At 37.4% G+C, this 18,872-nt stretch overlaps 1 protein-coding gene across 2 annotated transcripts in view; it reads left to right on the plus strand.

Moving 5' to 3' along the window:
* Positions 1-18,872, plus strand: part of LOC106130566 (uncharacterized) — a 95,372-nt gene that overhangs the window by 12,705 nt on the left and 63,795 nt on the right. For both annotated transcript variants that reach the window (XM_060953711.1, XM_060953710.1), the window contains exons 4-7: positions 1,756-1,869; positions 3,299-3,411; positions 4,568-4,720; positions 4,995-5,126. In XM_060953711.1, the coding sequence (XP_060809694.1) occupies positions 1,756-1,869; positions 3,299-3,411; positions 4,568-4,720; positions 4,995-5,126 (512 nt within the window). The remainder of the gene's footprint in view (positions 1-1,755; positions 1,870-3,298; positions 3,412-4,567; positions 4,721-4,994; positions 5,127-18,872) is intronic.

Below are 18,872 nucleotides of genomic sequence, written 5' to 3' on the forward strand. Positions count from 1 at the left end.
TTAGCAATAGAATGGCTTCATACGAGATCCAGATTAAGAGATACGTAGATATTTAATTTAATTTAAAATCACACTGTAGATATAAATATAAAAAATCCTACTTCGGTTGAAATACATAATCAGAATGTTGTTTTCTAAATTCTCATAGTAAATATATGCATTTTTACCATCGCTCGAAGTGGAAGATCCCTTTGGTGTTTGCCAGAGAGTTTGCCGTAGACATGTATATCGATAGATACTACCGCTTTCTAACCACATATTGTTTCAGTGCATGTGTTGATGTTGACCGTTAATTTGTTGGCTTATTCTGTGTTGGCTGTAAAGGAAAATTTAAAATATCATTTTACGGTACCTTTACTTAATTCAGCCTTGGCCATATTTTATTTTTATCATTTTTGTTGTGATCAAATTATGTTCCTGCAATAAAGACTACTAAAACAATAACTAAAATCAACTGACGCGAATGTGTTAGGAATGATATGCATTATTTCTATACAGACAGAAATGTATAAACTTGAAAAACCTGCCGTGTACATGTCTATGAATATCGTAAAAGGCGAGTTAAGGGATACGTGTTAAGGCACGTATCCCTTAATTACGCCCTTAACTAAGGAACGAGTTAAGTTCCCCATTTTTACACAGTCCTTAAGGATAGACAGATCGAAGTCGCTTTCCGTAATTTAATCTCCCCAACCTGTATCATGGTCACGCTGTTTTTTTTTGAGGCTTCAACCGGAACAAACGTAAGATGTATAATGAAACGGTCGGTGCGGTCTATCCAAATTTGAGTCAATGGAGTTTAGTCTACATATTTGTGTGTTTGTTTGTGAAGCTGGCGTTTTGCCAACGTTCAGGTCTAAGGGTCAACTTGAACACCAGAACATGTTGTAAACGCTTCATCAACAAATATGTGTGGAAATCTTTTATTTCTTACTAGTCTTGAATGAATGTTTTTGCTATAAGAATGGTAACAATGCAGTTAGAGTTAAATGTCTCATATTAGTCCGTGGTGTATGTCTAATCATACATATGTTTTAGAAATACGAGAGAGCTGCATTTTTTGCATTTAACTTAATCATTATGCCGCGTGGTTCCCGGCGCCAATATAAAAAAGAATAGGACCACTCCATCTCATTTACCATGGATGTCGTAAGAGGCGATTATGGGATAGGCTTATTATCTTGGAATTCTTATTTTGGGCGATTACTGGCCCAGTAATCCGTCACTGTTTGAATCTTAATTCTATCATAAAGCCAAAAACGACTATTAGCTCTGTCTACCCCGCAAGGGATATAGACGTGACTATATGTATGAATGAATTAATTAATGCTGATTTTGCGTATTGGGTGTCAGAATCGTTAGACCATTGAAGGTCAGCCTATTATTCATAAATTGACAACACCCGCGGTTTCGCCCGCGTAAAATGAAAGTCCCTTCTACCAAATGTAATAAGATCATCAAGTATCATTTATCTTTCGTCATCATAAAAAAAAAAAAATTAACAAGCATTTATTTTGTTTTCCCATTAATGTGTACACAAATGTTAAAAATGCCAGCTTTTTGTTCAATGAAGCAATTCTTTTCCATGCGGGAATGTAACAAAAAAAAACTACGTCAACATTCAATTTCATCGCTATTCCTTCAGTGTAGGTTTTATTGATATGTGATAGGTATATAAATGTATGTTTTCTCTCACCTCAAGGTATAAGTCTAAATTGACAAAAAATTCAAAATTCAAAAATTTATGTATTCCAGAACAACGCTTGGATGCAGCCATCACGCGCAGCACGCAGTCAGTCGGTGAGCGCAAGCGACGCGGCTCGTCTGATGAGGGCCAACCTCATCCGATGTATCAGCAGACTATACACGGTAAGATATTAGACGGGTTGGACGGGATAATACGCTTTCGTAATCAAATCAAATGAACTATTTTATTTTCAATCAAATCTTAAGCAGTAAGTATGTAGTTACATAGTTAAACAGTGCCGTGTGGTTCCCGGCACCAATACAAAAAAGAATAGGACCATTCCATCTGTTTCCCATGGATGTCGTAAAAGGCGACTAAGGGATAGGCTTAAAAACTTGGGTTTCTTCTTTTAGGCGATGGGCTAGCAACCTGTCACTATTTGAATCTCAATTCTTTCATTAAGCCAAATAGCTGAACGTGGCCATTCAGTCTTTTCAAGACTGTTGGCTCTGTCTACTTCGCAAGAGATATAGTCGTGACCATATGTACCTATGTATGTTAAGGTTATGAGAGACCAGTTTCTGAACTGAGCAGATGCTTGAATCATACGCTAAGAGCGCCGATGGTCGAATCGGTAAAGTGCCGAGTTAAAATGAGTGTGGCGGGCACAAAGGCACAGGTTCGAATCCCACACCGGCCATATACCGATGACTATTTTCGAAGTAATGTACATTAGTTTGAATGCTAATGCTCTTACGGTGAGGGAAAACATTGTGAGGAAACCTGCACATTCAGGCAACTGAATGTGTACCCATGATCGATGCAATACGGGTTAGGTTCCCCTGCCAAGATTGCGGAGGTCAGACGAGTATCGCTTCGTGTGAAAACCTGACACATCCAATCCAGGATTCATGGTCAAAGGCATACCCCGGGCTCCTCTCCAGAGTGGTGAGGATGCAAGGAGAAAGAAGATGATTGTATGCATTCTAAATGGGAACGAAACGAAGTAGCCTATATGTTATTCTGGGTCTTTAGCTACCTACATATCAAATTTCATCATAATCGATGGAGTAATTTTAGCGTGAAAGAGTAACAAACATCCATACTGACATCCTGACATACAAACTTATGCAATTATAATATTAGTAAGATGTAGTTTAATGTATGTAAATAATATTCATTGATGATATGAGTTCATAATATTGCCTATTATATGGAATGAAGTTTGAATATTCAAATGATTGAGATGAACAATTAATGAGATATATGAGACCTGTTGCTTACGCGTTTCTCAAATCGTTATCAGTGATAGTACGTATAGTAGTAATAAGTGGGGCAGGCCGAAGAGATACATGCATTATATGCCTGCCAATGACCTTGACGTAAAAGGCGACTGAGGGATAGGCTTATAAAATTGCGATTCTTCGTTTAGGTGATGGGCTGGCAACCTGTCATTAGTTCAATCTCAATTCTATCATTAATCCAAACAGCTGAACGTGGCCTTTCAGTTTTTCAAGACTGTCGGCTCTGTCTACCCCGCAAAAGATATAGACGTGACTATATATATATAAATACAGATTGATGATTAACTGTTACAATTTATATAACCAGGTACAACCGTGGTGAGCAAACGGCCTGCGCTCTTCGACATCTTCAAGTCCCGACCGCGTGGTGATGTCAAGAAACCGCCTTCCATCTTGAAGCAAGTGAAAGCTGCTGTCCAGGTGATAAACACATACATACATACATAAAATCATGCTTCTTTCCCGGAGGGGTAGGCAGAGACTACTCTTTCCACTTGCCACGATCTCTGCATACTTCCTTCGCTTCATCCACATTCATAACTAGGTGATAAACACATACATACATACATATATTCTCGTCGTCAGTAATAAACACATACAAAAGCATTTGAAATGAAATCACTAGTACTGTTTCTGCCTAACTACATTGTCTAGAAAGAGATAGAACGAAGTTTGACAATGATTCAAAAATTCATAATATATGTATACATATAATCATAACGTCTTGCGGGGTAGACAGCGCTAACAGTTTCGACAATACTGGAATGCCACGTTCAACATCCAGACCTTTCTCAAGATTTCGTAATCCCTAAGTGGAGCCTAGGGTTCGCCTAGTCGAAGTTGAACTTAAGGTTCTACTCCGTTAAATTGCAACCGGGACAAAGTCCCAGGAATATGATTAAAATTTCATTGGTCAAGTTAGCAATGCGCTAATGAGGAACCGAGTATATTCTGTTAAAGGTTAAAACAACTTAATATTTTTTCTGTACATACATACATATAAAAATCACGCCTCTTTCCCGGAGCGGTAGGCAGAAACCACATCTATCCACTTGCCACGATCCGTGCATACTTCTTTCGTTTCATCCACATTCATTAAGTTTCAATGTTGGATTGTGGAGAATAAAAAAAAAAAAAGATTTTTTGAATTTTGAATCAGCATTTTCCTTGATTGGCTTTTACAATCTGCATGGGAAGAGAAGCAGGTGACACACAGTATGTTTTTTTTACTTCGCTCATAGACCAGCACATAAGCTTGAGAAATTACTAAGTTATAGATTCACTGTCCGCAAATAAGCTAATCTTATAACACACTGATAGTTGCTTAAGGATTATACACACTCTTAGTTGTTTTTTGATTCTTGTAATACTTGTATTGTTAACAGTTGTGTTTTATTAATTAGGTACTTTATTATTAAAATTGGCTATGAAAGAGCGTGACCTCCTGATACAGGTGTATTTCACTTAATAGGAGGCCACAACCACAGTGAAATTATGTACCATTTAGTTAAAGAAATAAATATATTTTGATTTGATTTTTGATTTTGACTGACAAATGTGTGTTCGTTTATTTCAGAGCATGACTAAATCCAACACAATGGGGCGGGATTCCAGCAAGACCGAGCCGGCGAAAGTGGAGACTAAGGAGGCTGGTGCCGGTGGGTCAGGGGCGGCCGCCCCGAAGACCAGGGATGGGTCAGCTCATCCGCACCCAGGAAGTGATACAAGGGTAAGTTAATACATACATATAATCACGTCTATATCCCTTGCGAGGTAGACAGAGCCAACAGTCTTGTAAAGACTGAATGGCCACGTTCAGCTTTTGGCTTAATGATAGAATTGAGATTCAAATATTGACGGGTTGCTAGCCCATCGCCTAAAAGAAGAATATCCCAAGTTAAAATATTATAAACCTATCCCTATAAATAAAAATAAATAGATAAATTTGCAATAAAGATATCACAAACAAACAAACAAACAATATAATTTCCTCTCTCCTACAGTACTATCATACGGTGACAGCGTCAACGTCTCGGCGGCCAAGTGCCATGGCGAAGGTCATGGAGATATTCAGAGGTCGGGCCTCGGTACCTGGTCAGGGCATCCCCCTGGAGGACGCCGAGAGACGGCGGGCGGTGAGTAGATTACTACATTTTTTGCTGTTCTTCTATAATTTACTTGCTGTTCTAGCTAGCTAGCTAGCTTTTGTGGTTGCAAAAATAGATGTCCTAGTGGCAGAAGTGAAAAAAAAAACTTTTTATTAATTTATTTATGTACATTCATACATATGGTCACGTCTATATCCCTTGCGGGGTAGACAGAGCCAACAGACTTGAAAAGACTGAATGGCCACGTTCAGCTATTATATATTTATGTACATCAAGGAAAATAAGAATACTTAGAACTTTAACTAAAGAGAAATTTAGTACAATTTCTAGAGTAGTTTCTTTCAGTAGGCCCACGACAGGAAAATGTAAAGAAAAGAATTGGCTTGTGTAGATAATTAGTAAGATATAAACTTAAATAAACTTACTGATATTAATAAACCTAAAACATATTGTCACAAAATAACAAATATCAAATAAATAAACATACATGTACTACATAAATAAATAGTAGATGCGTCACGACGACAACGACAGGTAGTGTGTTTTATTCTATGTTCGAGGTAAGGACCGTGTGGTTCCCGGCACCAATATAAAAAATTATATGACCACTTCATCTTTTTCCCGTGGAAAGCGTAAAAGGCGCCTAAGGCTTATAAACTTAGGATTCTTATATTGGGCGATGGGCTAGCAACCTGTCACCACTATTTGAATCTCAATTCCATCGTAAAGCCAAACAGCTAAACGTCGCCTGTTTGTCTTTTCAATAGTGTGGGTTCAAGGGATATAGAAGGGACTGTATGTAATATTAATATGCACATTGTCACAGAAATAAATATAATAGAAATAATATAAAGTTCTTGAAACTATAGTAATTATGGCATCGTCTTGCATCGTAAGCGGTTTTCTAGCTGTCAAATGAATCTTAGAATTGAAATGCCAATTTCAACACGTTATATCAAACATCAGTTGCGACGTCACATTCACTTTTAATTACCATATCTATTTCATATATATAAAATTCTCGTGTCACAATGTTCGTTCCCGTGCTCCGCCGAAACAGCTTGACCAATTCTCATGAAATTGTGAGCATATTGAGTAGGTCTGAGAATCGGCCATTCCCTTAGTGATAAGAGTTGTCCACCCTTAACAGGATTTTTTTAACTTAAATAATATTTGTATGGAAAAACAACGATTGCCGGGACAGCTAGTAGTTTTATATTATTTCGAATTCTATGCGAAATCATAATACAAACAACATAAAATTTGGAATCCCGCCAAAGAGTACACGAGTTTACGAGAATAAATACATACTTATCAGATATTTTTTTATCAACAACAACAATAAAAAATATTATTATCGTTTTGTTTATTTTAAACCGTTCAATTGATGAACAAATTTTTTTTTTACCCATCTTACATATATTATGTACTAGCTGTGCTCGCGACTTCGTCCGCGTGGAATAGTTTTGGGCATCAATGAAGTCCTCAAAGATGAATAATTACCGCCGTTTTTTTTTCACATTTTCCATTATTTCTTCGCTCCTTATAGTTGCAGCGTGATGTTATATAGCCTAAAGCCTCCTCGATAAACGGTCTATTCAACACAAAAATAATTTTTCAATTCAAACCAGTAGTTTCTGAGATTAGGCGTTCAAACAAACAAACAAACTCTTCAGCTTTATAATATTAGTATAGATTTTCTGTTTCGCATAGTTAGCTAAAGAAATTGTGCATAGAAGCATTAGGATACTAAGTTAGAATACTATTAATTAATAATGAAACCATGTAATATTATAACTTAGCGTCTGTTGTGTGGCTTTTTCAATAAAATAAACATAAATAATTAAACGTAAAATATTATTATAAATGCGTTCACTGTTCACGTGGACTTAGTCGCGGGTAACAGCAAGTTATTATAAATGCGAATATAGGTGAAGTTGGATGTATATATGTGACGCCTGGATGCCGTAAAAAGCTACTAGGGGATAGACTAAATAAACTTGTGATTCTTTTTTTAGGCGACTGGCTTGTTCTCAATTTTTTTTGCTCAATTTCATTATTTACCCATACAGCTGAACTTGGTCTTTCAGTCTTTGCAAGTTTACCCTGTCTACTTCGTAAGGGATGTACTACTCTGTCAAGAAAGTAGCAGGAAAAGATCAATAATACACAAACTGTTTGTTATTCATCCAAATTTATTTTATCACCTTCAAAATATGCTCCTTTAGAAACGATACACTTACGCCAACGAATAATCCAATCATCAAAACATTTTTTAAACGCTGTTTCCGGAATTGAGGTCAGTTCTCGCCGCGAATTCTCTTTTATGTCTTCTACCGATTGAAAACGGGTGCCACGAAGTGGTAATTTGAGTTTAGGAAAAAGAAAAAAGTCGGCTGGAGCCATATCTGGTGAATATGGTGGTTGCTCGATGGTATTCGTTGAGTGTTTGGTTAAAAATTCGTTCACAATGATGGCCTTGTGCGAAGGTGCATTATCATGGTGCAAAATCCAAGAATTTTCTTTCCACAAATCTGGCCTTTTTCGTCGGATTTGCTCTCTTAAACGCCGCATAACACTCAAATAATATTCCTTATTTACCGTTTGACCTTCCGGCAAGAATTCCGAGTGCACAACACCGCGATAGTCAAAGAAAACAGTCAACATGACTTTGACTTTTGAACGACTTTGGCGTGGTTTTTTCGGTTTCGGTTCAGTTGGAAGGCGCCACTCCGAAGCTTGTTGACTAGTTTGCATGTCAAACTCGTAAACCCACGTCTCGTCACCAGTAACAATGCGTTTCATGAATGTTGGGTCGGAATTGACTCGTTCTAGCATGTCCTCAGCGACTCTCATGCGATTGAGTTTTTGAAAAAAATTCAGGTCTTTTGGGACTAGCCGAGCGGCAACATGTTTCATACCCAAATTATTAGTTAAAATGGTACGGATCGACTCGTGAGATACAGAAAGTTCGGTGGCTATCTCTCTCAAAGTTGAATGAGGATTTTCAGTCACTATTTCCCACTTTTGCGATGTTAACTTCAGTTGCAGACGTTGATGGCCTACCAGAGCAAGGCAAATCTTCCATCACATCTCGACCGCTTTTGAACGCTTTGTACCACTCATAAGCACGAGTTTTTGATAAAGTCGATTCACCGTAAGCCTTCTGTAACATTTTCAGTGACTCCGAACACGATATTCCATTGGCAATGCAAAATTTAAGACAAACTCTTTGTTCGATGTTTTTATCCATTATGAAATTAGCAATACACACTAGATATGATATAACTAAAAATAGCACTGTATTTAATGTAAACAACAGATGCAACTCAAACTCCGCGCCAAAATGGAAAACAGTTGTGCCAATCTAACAACAACAAAAAAAACAAAAATTTGAATTTGGTACCATAAATAAATAATCCATTCCCGATACTTTCTTGACAGAGTAGTATGTATGTATTTCCACGAGGGCGAAGCCTCAAGTCGTTGCTAGTATCCTATATAACCTTGGCGGTTATTGGTTAAGGGTGATGAATCGTATAAAAAAAACAAATCCTTTGTCTTACATTATTACTGCAGTTTATAATTACTGTAGGTATACGATGTCTGTATTCATTTGACATCAATGGCCGACCACAGTGGTTAAAGTGGGTGTGCAATAAAACACGGAGAAACTAATCACTGGAGGTGTCACTGTACTCACAAAACATTAAAAGAGAAAACAAAAGTTTAAAAAAAAAAAACTTTCAAACGTCGCTTCTCCTTCAGTGCTTTTCGCCGATAATTAAACTTTTGTTGCTTAAAGATTCAATAACAGAATCTGTAGGCACAAGTTATTCGGACCTTAAACAAATTAGAAATTGTAGAAAAGAAGAGTGTCATAAGGTCTATCTCCTAAAATGTTCAGTGTTTCAGAATGTCTTGTCCTACAATGACAGGTATCAAAAGTCCACTTGCCAATTTTTATGCTTTTAGCGTACATACATATAATCACGTCTATATCCCTTGCGGGGTAGACAAAGCCAAAAGTCTTGAAAATATCAATAGGTCACGTTCAGCTGTTTGGTTTAATGATAGAATTGAAAAACAAATAGGTTGCTAGCCCATCATCTAAAAGAATAATCCCAAGTTTATAAGCCTATCCCTTAGTCACCTTTTACGTCATCCATGGGAAAGAGACGGAGTGGTCCTTTTTTTCTATTTGTGCCGGGAATCACACGCCACAAATAAACAGCTTATATAGTTCCGGTATTATTGAGATTAACGTTATTTTTTTACTGACAATATATTACTGTAACCTATGCATTCTCCACTGAGTTTCTGCTCCGCGTGTGAACGCAAACGTGAAATTATCTTTGGTTCTTACACAATAGAACAACAAAACATCGAGACGAAATGGATAATCCGGACATTTGCGTGAAAAATTAACTGCGACTATATCTATAATCTTTATCTAAATTTACTATAAGTTTTTAGCCCGAGGTTTCGCTCTCGTGGTAATTTCCAGGAACGAAAATAGCCGTGTTACTCCCCCCCTAATAGTAAAAAAAAACATAATAATAGGTATCATGAATGAAATAAGTGCGAAACTGATCAAACGATTGAACTGCTAGAATGAAAAACGTGATGCATAGGATGGTACAGGTTCAAATCTTATCGTCGCCGTGTACCAATGATCTTTCTCACGAATTCTGTATTTGTGTTTTTTAACTTTTCACGCAAAATCCACTTATAGTATTTTATACAATTTTACTTGAACAGGTAAAAGATAATAAAAAAAAGACGAGAATTTAAACGTGATAACCCATCGAGCGCAGCTAGTAAGGAATAAAAACCTGCAACTAATAAGGCAAACGCTTAAACCATAAGAGGTAGTAAACATTACGAAAAAAAATCTCTAAAGTCGCCACTCGATAACAGCTCTCAAAATAAACCTTGCTTGTTTATCACACGAACACGCGCGACGCGTGAAGGATGGCCACCTTAAACGGTGTCATTAGCATAGCACCATCAAATGTTTACTCTGAATAAACACGTTATGCTACATATGTGTACGCGTTTGATTAAAAAATGTAAACAAAGTTACATAGACGATGTCTTTGTCTTGTCACATCAAGCGATCCTGCACACCTTGGTAGTGTATATCTTCCTTGCCATTAATTCTCTATACTATCTATGTGTGCCGTGTGGTTCCCGGCACCAATACAAAAAAGAATGGGACCACTCCATCTCTTTCCCATGGATGTCGTAAAAGGCGACTAAGGGATAGGCTTACATACTTGAGATTCTTTTTTAGGCGATTGGCTAGCAACCTTTCTATTATTATCTATTTGAATCTCAATTCTATCTTAAAGCCAAATAGCTGAACGTGGCCTATCAGTCTTTACAAGACTGTTGGCTCTGTCTACCCCGCAAGGGATATAGACGTGTTTATATGCATACATATAAACACGTCTATATCCCTTGCGGGGTAGACAGAGCCAACAGTCTTGTACAAACAATATGAACTGCTCATTTGTACATAGATAGTACATGTACTATCTATGTACAAATGAGCAGTTCATATTGTTTGTACCTACTTGCGTCGTGCAGTTTGTGGCCTTCAGAAATCTGGATGGGTTATTCTGAAGGACATAACGAAACAAAATACTTATGGGTCTTGTAGTTAAAGCTCTAAAAACATTTCTTGTAGCCTTTGATAGCCTGTAAGATCCTAATTACCGACGACGGCCTCTGTGGCTCAGCGGTAGTACGCTTGTCTGTGACACCGGTGGTCTCGGGTTCGAATCCCGGCCAGGGCATGATGTGAAAAGAACTTTTTCTGATTGGCCTGGGTCATGGACGTTTATCTATATATCTCGTGACTCAAGTTTCGAACTTAATTCGAGGCTAACTCAATCAGTGTAATTTGTCCCGTATATATTTATTTATTTAGTCTATCAATCCACTCTGTACAAATGAGCAGTCCATATTGTTTGCACTAACTGTCGTGCAGATTGTGGCCTTCAGTATTCCGGATGGGCTGAAGGGAAATGACGAAACAACAATATGGGTTTTGTGGTTAGCTGGAAAAGCATTTCTCGTAGTCTTTGATACTCTAAAATCGTAGTTATCCGCGCATTATAATACATACATACATACTATGTATGGTCACATCTATATCCCTTGCGGGGTAGACTAGAGCCAATAGTCTTGAAAAGACTGAATGGCCACGTTCAGCTATTTAGCTTAATGATAGAGTTTAGATTCAAAAAGCGACAGGTTGCTAACCCATCGCCTAAAAAAGAATCCCAAGTTTGTAAGCCTATCCCTAAGTCGCCTTTACGACATTGGGAAAGAGATGGAGTGGCCCTATTCTATTTTGTATTGGTGCCGGGAACCACACGACGTTGTAATCACGCCATTAATCCACTCTGTACAATCTGTGTACAAATGAGCAGTCCATAAGTCCTTATTGTTTGCACGCGCGTCGTGCAGTTTGTGCACTTCATTATGGACACCCATTGTTGTCGCTCGAAGTAATGGTCGGTGTTGTTAGGGTCGCTATGCGAGCTAGAATTTTTCAGATCTGACCTAGGTATTATCATGCGAGTGACCGATGTCAGACGAAACAACTGAGCGCAGGAAGTTAAAATTTTACAATGTTTTGCATTGAAAATTGGAAGGGTGAATGTTAAGAAAGTTGTAATGGATAATGTGTATAAAAAGAGAAGCTAATTCTGAATCTAATCTCAGTCAATATAACACCGAAAAGTGGTAATTTCTTTATGTAGGAATGTCAAATAATATTAATCTAACATAGCGTTGGGTCAAGTGCAAGTAGATAACATTGATTCATAGCTAGCTTTTTCGATAGTCTTTTTAATAAGTTCATTGAGAATTATCAAATAACTTGTCATCGTGGACCTTATCATAGGTACATTGTCATATTTAACTAAAGAAGTGGCAATTCATAAATAATAGTTCGCTGATGCGTTCTCGAGCCGTTAATATATTTTTCCGTTTAATTTTTTTTTTAAATCCATATTTGCTTTTCGATCAAACATCCTAGATTAACACCAATATAAAGTGTATCGGTCTGGAAACCCTAATCGTAGGTGGCGCCGGCGCATCTCCCGCTTCCAAGTTCCGCCGCTCTATACAGTTGCCGGCCGACATCGGCCACAAAACGTTGCATAACGTAACGTCTCGTGACAGATACGTTATCACTCAGTACTTAGAGATGTCTTAGTGTGACAACATCGATCCGCGAACGGCTGCCGACTAAGAAAATGTGCGCCAAGTAACAGTGCGGCCAATTATGGCGAATTATTTTCGGTGGAAGAAGGGTAAAAGGGACGAGGATGTGTTTTATTCAGAAAAACCAAGGAGCAGGTCTTTAGACCCTCGATCGTTGGAGCTCAGCGGTATACGGTTGGTGGCGCAGTACCACAACCAACAGCACAATCAGACGAGTCAGGTAATTATGGAAAATTACTAATATGTCACATAATATGATCGGTTTTCTCTCTTGTTTTTGTGACGTAGGGAAGTGCGCCGAAATCCATGACAACGGTTAAGTAATACCTAAATGTATTGTCGCGTGGGTGTTCGATCTATGGTATATTATTTTTTGCGCTCGATAAATATCAAAACATTTGTGAGGTCGCCTCTATTTTTGATGATGACATATATTTTTTTTTTCTCCAATATTTTTCTATGCTTTGGCGACGTTTTACTTTTGTTTGTGGAATTTTTAAGAATAATTAAATTTCAAGGTGATCCATTACTGACACAATTAAGATTTATCACCAACCTCTTGATGGTTATTCTGTTTTTTTTATTTCACTCTATTTATCCCTTATCCGGTAACCTAACCTAACCAAGCAAGGATCAATTATAACAGGTTAGAACAGATGACATAGTTTAATTTTTTCGTCAATTTTAATTTTAGATAAAAAAAGATGCGGTAGTCCTATACTTATAAATACCGTGAATAATACGTACATACATGAAATCAAGTCTCACAGCTGAACGTGGCTTATCAGTTTTTCAAGACTGCTGGCCATGTCTACCTCGCAAGGGATATAGACGTGATTATATGAATGAATAAATGAAATACATGAAATCATGCAGACAAGGACCTACGTCTTTTTTCTTGCTACGATCCCTACATATTATTTTCGCTTTACCACTGTCTAATGGTAGTGCACTATATACCTTGCGGGGTAGACAGAGTCAACAGTCTTGGAAAGACTGATAGGCCACGTTCAGCTGCTTAGTGGTAAAATTGAAATTCATAAAGTGGCAGGTTTTCCTATTTTTTTTTTTCTATTGGTGTCTGGAACCACACGACACTCTTTTGTATATTTAGGTTTATAGATAGAAAATTTCAGAAAAAGCACTGTTTGTTTGTCTCAATGTTATATAGTATCTCGGAAACCGGTTACTGGTTCATAAATGGTGACGAGTTACAAGTGCGACGCGGTTTGCACTCTGTTTAATTGTCTAAGTTAACTTTTTTACGTAAGAAAAATTGCTAATCTACTTAACATTATTCCTACAAATATAAGTACTATGTAGTTGTAGTTTATAATTATTAAGATTTTTATGTATTTCATAACAAATAAAAAGGTTTTTCATCGATATTAAAAAATATTTAAGTATAACAATTTTATGGCGTGCCGTGTATTATATTATGTGCCGTGTGGTTCCCGGCACTAATAAAGAAAAGAAAAGGGCCACTCCATCTCTTTCCTGTGGGTTTAAAAGGCGACTAAGGGATAGGCTTATTAACCTGCGATTCTTTTAGGCGATAGGCTATCAACCTGTCACTATTTGAATCTCAGTTCAATCATCAAGCCAAAGAGCTGAACGTGGCTTATCGGTCTTTCAAGACTGTTAGCTCTGTCTACCCCGCAAGGTATATAGACGTGATCATATGTATGTATGTATAAATAACAATAAAACTTACAAACTGTTATCTCTTATAACATTAGTAAATAAAACTACAGATGGATTTAATTTACAAAATTTGTATTGATAGTACTTAATATCATCATCATTAAAATTTGTACATTATTTTTTTTTTAAAATAAAACATGTTACCTAAACTTTGTTCAAAAATATATGTATTTTTCAATGTTTTATTTCTATGCTTCGTATCTATCAACGCTAAAAATGTTAACTTAGCCAAATGCGATTATGTTACGTCGGCGTTAACACTGCGACAATACTTCCGAGCAATTTGCTAGTCTGGCTGCCAGTTTATTATTCTTCACTACCCTTTCCTATCTTACATAAATGAACACATGAAATCTCGCTTTTTCAGAGGGTTACACAGAGATTTCATCGAATACCTTTTAAAAAGATAGCGGTACTTGTAGTAACAATAAACCATGGTGTCGAATAAGTTTTGAGTTGAGATATGCTCTCATATTTTCAGCAACTCAAAACTATAATTGTCTTTTTACATACATACATACATATGGTCACGTCTTTATCCCTTGCGGGGTAGACTGAGCCAAGTCTTGAGTCTTGAAAAGACTGAATGGCCACGTTCAGTTATTTGGCTTAATGATAGAGTTGAGATTCAAATAGTGAAAGGTTGCTAGCCCATCGCCTAAAAAAAACCCAAGTTTGTAAGCCTATCCCTTAGTCGCCTTTTACGACATTCATGGAAAAGAGATGGAGTGGTCTTATTATTTTTTGTCTTGTGCCGGAAACCACACGGCACGGCACAAAAAAGCACGGCATGTCTTTATTTAATCAAACAATGCTTCGTCTTCCTCGGCGTTATACCTGGTTATATCCTCATCTTTATAGAGAGCCCAGGGCGCCTTTTTAGTTATTCCAGTCTCTTATTAGCGACTCCCGTCTGATCTCCGATCGATTTGCAAGGTAACCCAATCCATATGGTAGGTATCATGGTTACACGTCCAATTGCCTGAATGTGGTAAGACCACATCGTAAGAGCATCTTGATTGGAAAGGATTAAGTCAAAGTTATTTTTCTTTAAAAACTAGGCGTTAATAACTTGTAAATATTTTTTAAATTTGGAAACTGATGCACGTATTCTTTGTCATTTGGTCGCCTCCCACGCCAACCATTCTTGTTTACGAAGTCATGTAGATAGGAAGCGAGATATGTATATGCATTTTTTCAGTTGTTTACATACAAAATGCCGTGTTTCTTTCATAACTGTGGCGTAATAGCGGTGATAGTAAAAAATTATGGTGTCACACTGAAGATTACTACAATGTTGCCTGAAGTAGGTTAGTGATTTTGTGTTTAAGCAAATCCGTTTTAACACGTTCATTTTAAAAAGAGAATACTAACTATTTATTGCGTATCTTAAAAGTGAACGATAATTAACTTTAAGGTAGGAAGAGTTCTTCGAAAAGAACATACATACATACAATGTTTACGTCTATATCCTTCGGGTAGACAGAGTCGACAGTCTTGAAAAGACTGACGGGCCACGTATGGCTTATTGACATTGAAATAGTGACAGGGAACTAGCCCATCGCTTACAAGAAGAATCCCATGTTCATATATCTTTCCCTAGCAAGTCGCATTTTACGACATCCATAAGAAGATATGGAGTGGTCCTATTCTAAAGTGACGAACCACACGACACTTTTAAAAAGATAGCAGGTAAATTCGTAAACGTGTAGTAATTACGGCCTTGCATCATGAATATAAATTTATTTGAAGTGGACAGCAAATATGCTAAGAGCAATTCTAATAATGTGCCGTGTGGTTCTCGGGTGCCGTGTGGTTCCAGGCACCAATACAAAAAAGAATAGGACCACTATATCGTTTTCCCATGGATGTCGTAAAAGGCGACTAAGGGATAGGCTTACAAACTTGGGATTCTTTTTTAGGCGATGGGCTAGCAACCTGTCACTATGTTAATCTCAATTCTATCATTTAGCCAAATAGCAGAACGTGGCCGATCAGTCTTTTCAAGACTGTTGGCTCTGCCTACCCCACAAGGGATATAGACGTGACCATATGTGTGTACGTATGTATGTCTAATAATAACAAAGAGTCATCTTCCGTGAACCCGGCATTCAGATTGCCGGGTTGACCTCCAACTCATAGCTCCTTATCTCAAAGTATATGCAACGAGCCCTTCGCATCAGTGAGATACAGATTTTCTTATCAACGCATTATTTTAACGTAATTTGTAGAGATATTTTTGTTTTTGGTACACCCAAGCGTTTTAAATTTGTGTGTATGTAGAATAAGTATAGTATTTTAATGTAGGTAATGAAATACTTCTTGTACATACATACATGCATACATAAAATCACGCCTCTTTCCCGGAGGGGTAGGCAGAGACTACCTCTTTCCACTTGCCACGATCTCTGCATACTTTGTTCGCTTCATCGACATTCATAACTCTCTTCATGCAAGCTCGGCGGTTTCGGGTACTTTTGACCTGACCCTTTACCAGGACGTCCTTAATTTGATCAAGATACTTCTTGTAGCAGGCGTTTAATTCGTTGCTTTTATAGGCGGTGCTAATTTCACGTTTTTTTTCTGTTAGATGGTGTAAAATTTAAATTCGGAGCTTTTTTTACTTAGTTGGCGCTAAATTCACGCGGGCGAAGCTCCGGGTTTAAGCTAGTTTAGAATAAATCCCAATACCAAGAAATTTCACTATGAAAGTAAGAAACTTAAAAATGACAAACACTTCGGATTGTTACGATAGCTATGTTTCTTTGTATACATACATACAAATAGTCACGTCTAGATCCCTTGCGTTTTTGACAGAGCCAACAGACTTAAAAAGACTGAAATGCCACGTTCAGCTGTATGTATGTATATTTGCATTGAAGAAAAACAACGTTACGCACTGTTTTCACAGGTGAATCACTAATATTTACGTTGTTGTGTCAATATTTTGATGGGCTATACACTTTACACATTTAGGTAGCGATGTAATAAGTACATTGAAATTACTAGCATATGTATAAAAATTTAATTATAAGTAGCTTTGAATATGGTTATAATAAATTTATAACCATATTCAAAGCTACCCAATTTAATATGAGGTTAAAAAAAATGTTTGAGAATAAAATGATACTTTGTGTATGAGATTCAATGTAAGAATTTTAAATGTAATAAAATGTGTCTCACCAATGTTTTGAGAAGAAAATATCAGCGTCACGAGCCATTAGGAAGTAGTACATTATAAAGGGTATCTTACATCCCATTAAAAAAACAAATGTCCGGCATTATGTGCGTCCCAAGCCGCAGGCCAAAGTTATATACTTAGTCTGTAATGAGTCTTATCAACAAGTATGGTCTCTATTTGTATTTCGTTAAATCTTAACAAGTTTATATTATTAATAAAAAATAAAGACTATCAGTTGTATTCATCACTTTCTCTGCGCATTCCCGGTTGCAACCTCCAAAGAAGTGTTTCGTTACCCGGGGTCCGCCATCCGACTTCTCCCTCCAATCGGTCCGGTTTTATTTTGGAATGTCAATAATAGACAATGTAGAAGAACATCTATACTGATATTATAAAGCTGAAGAGTTTGTTTGTTTGAACGCGCTAATCTCAGGAACTAGTGGTTCGAATTGAAAAATTATTTTTGCGTTCAATAGACCATTTATCGAGATAGGCTTTAGGCTATATAACATCACGCTGCAACTATAAGGAGCAAAGAAATAATGGAAAATGTGAAAAAAAAACGGGGAAAATTATTTATCCTTGAGGGCTTCAATGATGAGCTAGTAGGAAATAATATATGAATAGATTACCGGTATTGTTTAGTAATTACTCGTAGTGTTCTCATCAAAATCCCAACTAAACATGTAGTCCTTCTCCCTTATATAAATATCCCTTATATAAAAAATAAAGACTATCAGTTGTATTCATCACTTTCTCTGCGTATTCCCGGTTGCACCCTCCACAGAAGTGTTTCGTTACCCGGGGTCCACCATCCGACTTCTCCCCCAACTCGGTCCGGTTTTCGGTGTCCTTGGATTTCAGTCCATTGGCTCGCATATCATATTTTGCGACGTCCAGCCATGATCTTTTCGGCCTGCCCCTTCTACCTGGGCCTGGGCGGTAGCGGCATGGGCAGACATCTGTTCCCCAAGTAGACTGCCGTTCTTAGCAAGACATGACCGCATCAGCGTAGTGAACTCTCCTGCGTTTTGTCTGCTATGTCAAGGACATGAAGGCTTACGACGAATGTGAGAATTAATTTTCAGTTTACATACATACATATAGTCACGTCCCGTGCGAGGTAGACAGAGTAAGCAGTCTTGAAAGACTGATAGGCCACGTTCAGCTGTTAAGCTTAATGATTGAATTGAGATTCTTATAGTGACAGGTTGGTAGCCCATCGCCTCAAGAAGAATCTCTAGTTTAGAAGTCTATCCCTTAGTCGCCTTTTACGACATCCATGGGAAAGTTTATATTTATAATATTATTCCTACTGCCTTAGTTGCTTACTTTGAAAACGAATGACCTAATTTTATTATGCGATCTAACTATAGTTTATATTCTCTTTCCGCTTCATTTACCGCCTCTGGTCTGAGAATCAGGTTACACAATGTGTAATAGATATTCAAATTTATAACCTATACGTGACAATATTGCCTTGGCGTGTTCACAAAGGTGTTTTCCAACGATATTCGTGTGGAATTAAAAATTTGTACATACATAAACTCAAGCCTCTTCCTCGGAGGGGTAGGCAGAGACTACGTCTTTCCACTTGCTAAGATTCCTGCATATTTCTTTCGCTTCATCAACATTCATAATTTCTCAAT

Source organism: Amyelois transitella, chromosome Z (genome assembly GCF_032362555.1).
Source record: "Amyelois transitella isolate CPQ chromosome Z, ilAmyTran1.1, whole genome shotgun sequence".
Classification (NCBI taxonomy): domain Eukaryota; kingdom Metazoa; phylum Arthropoda; class Insecta; order Lepidoptera; family Pyralidae; genus Amyelois; species Amyelois transitella.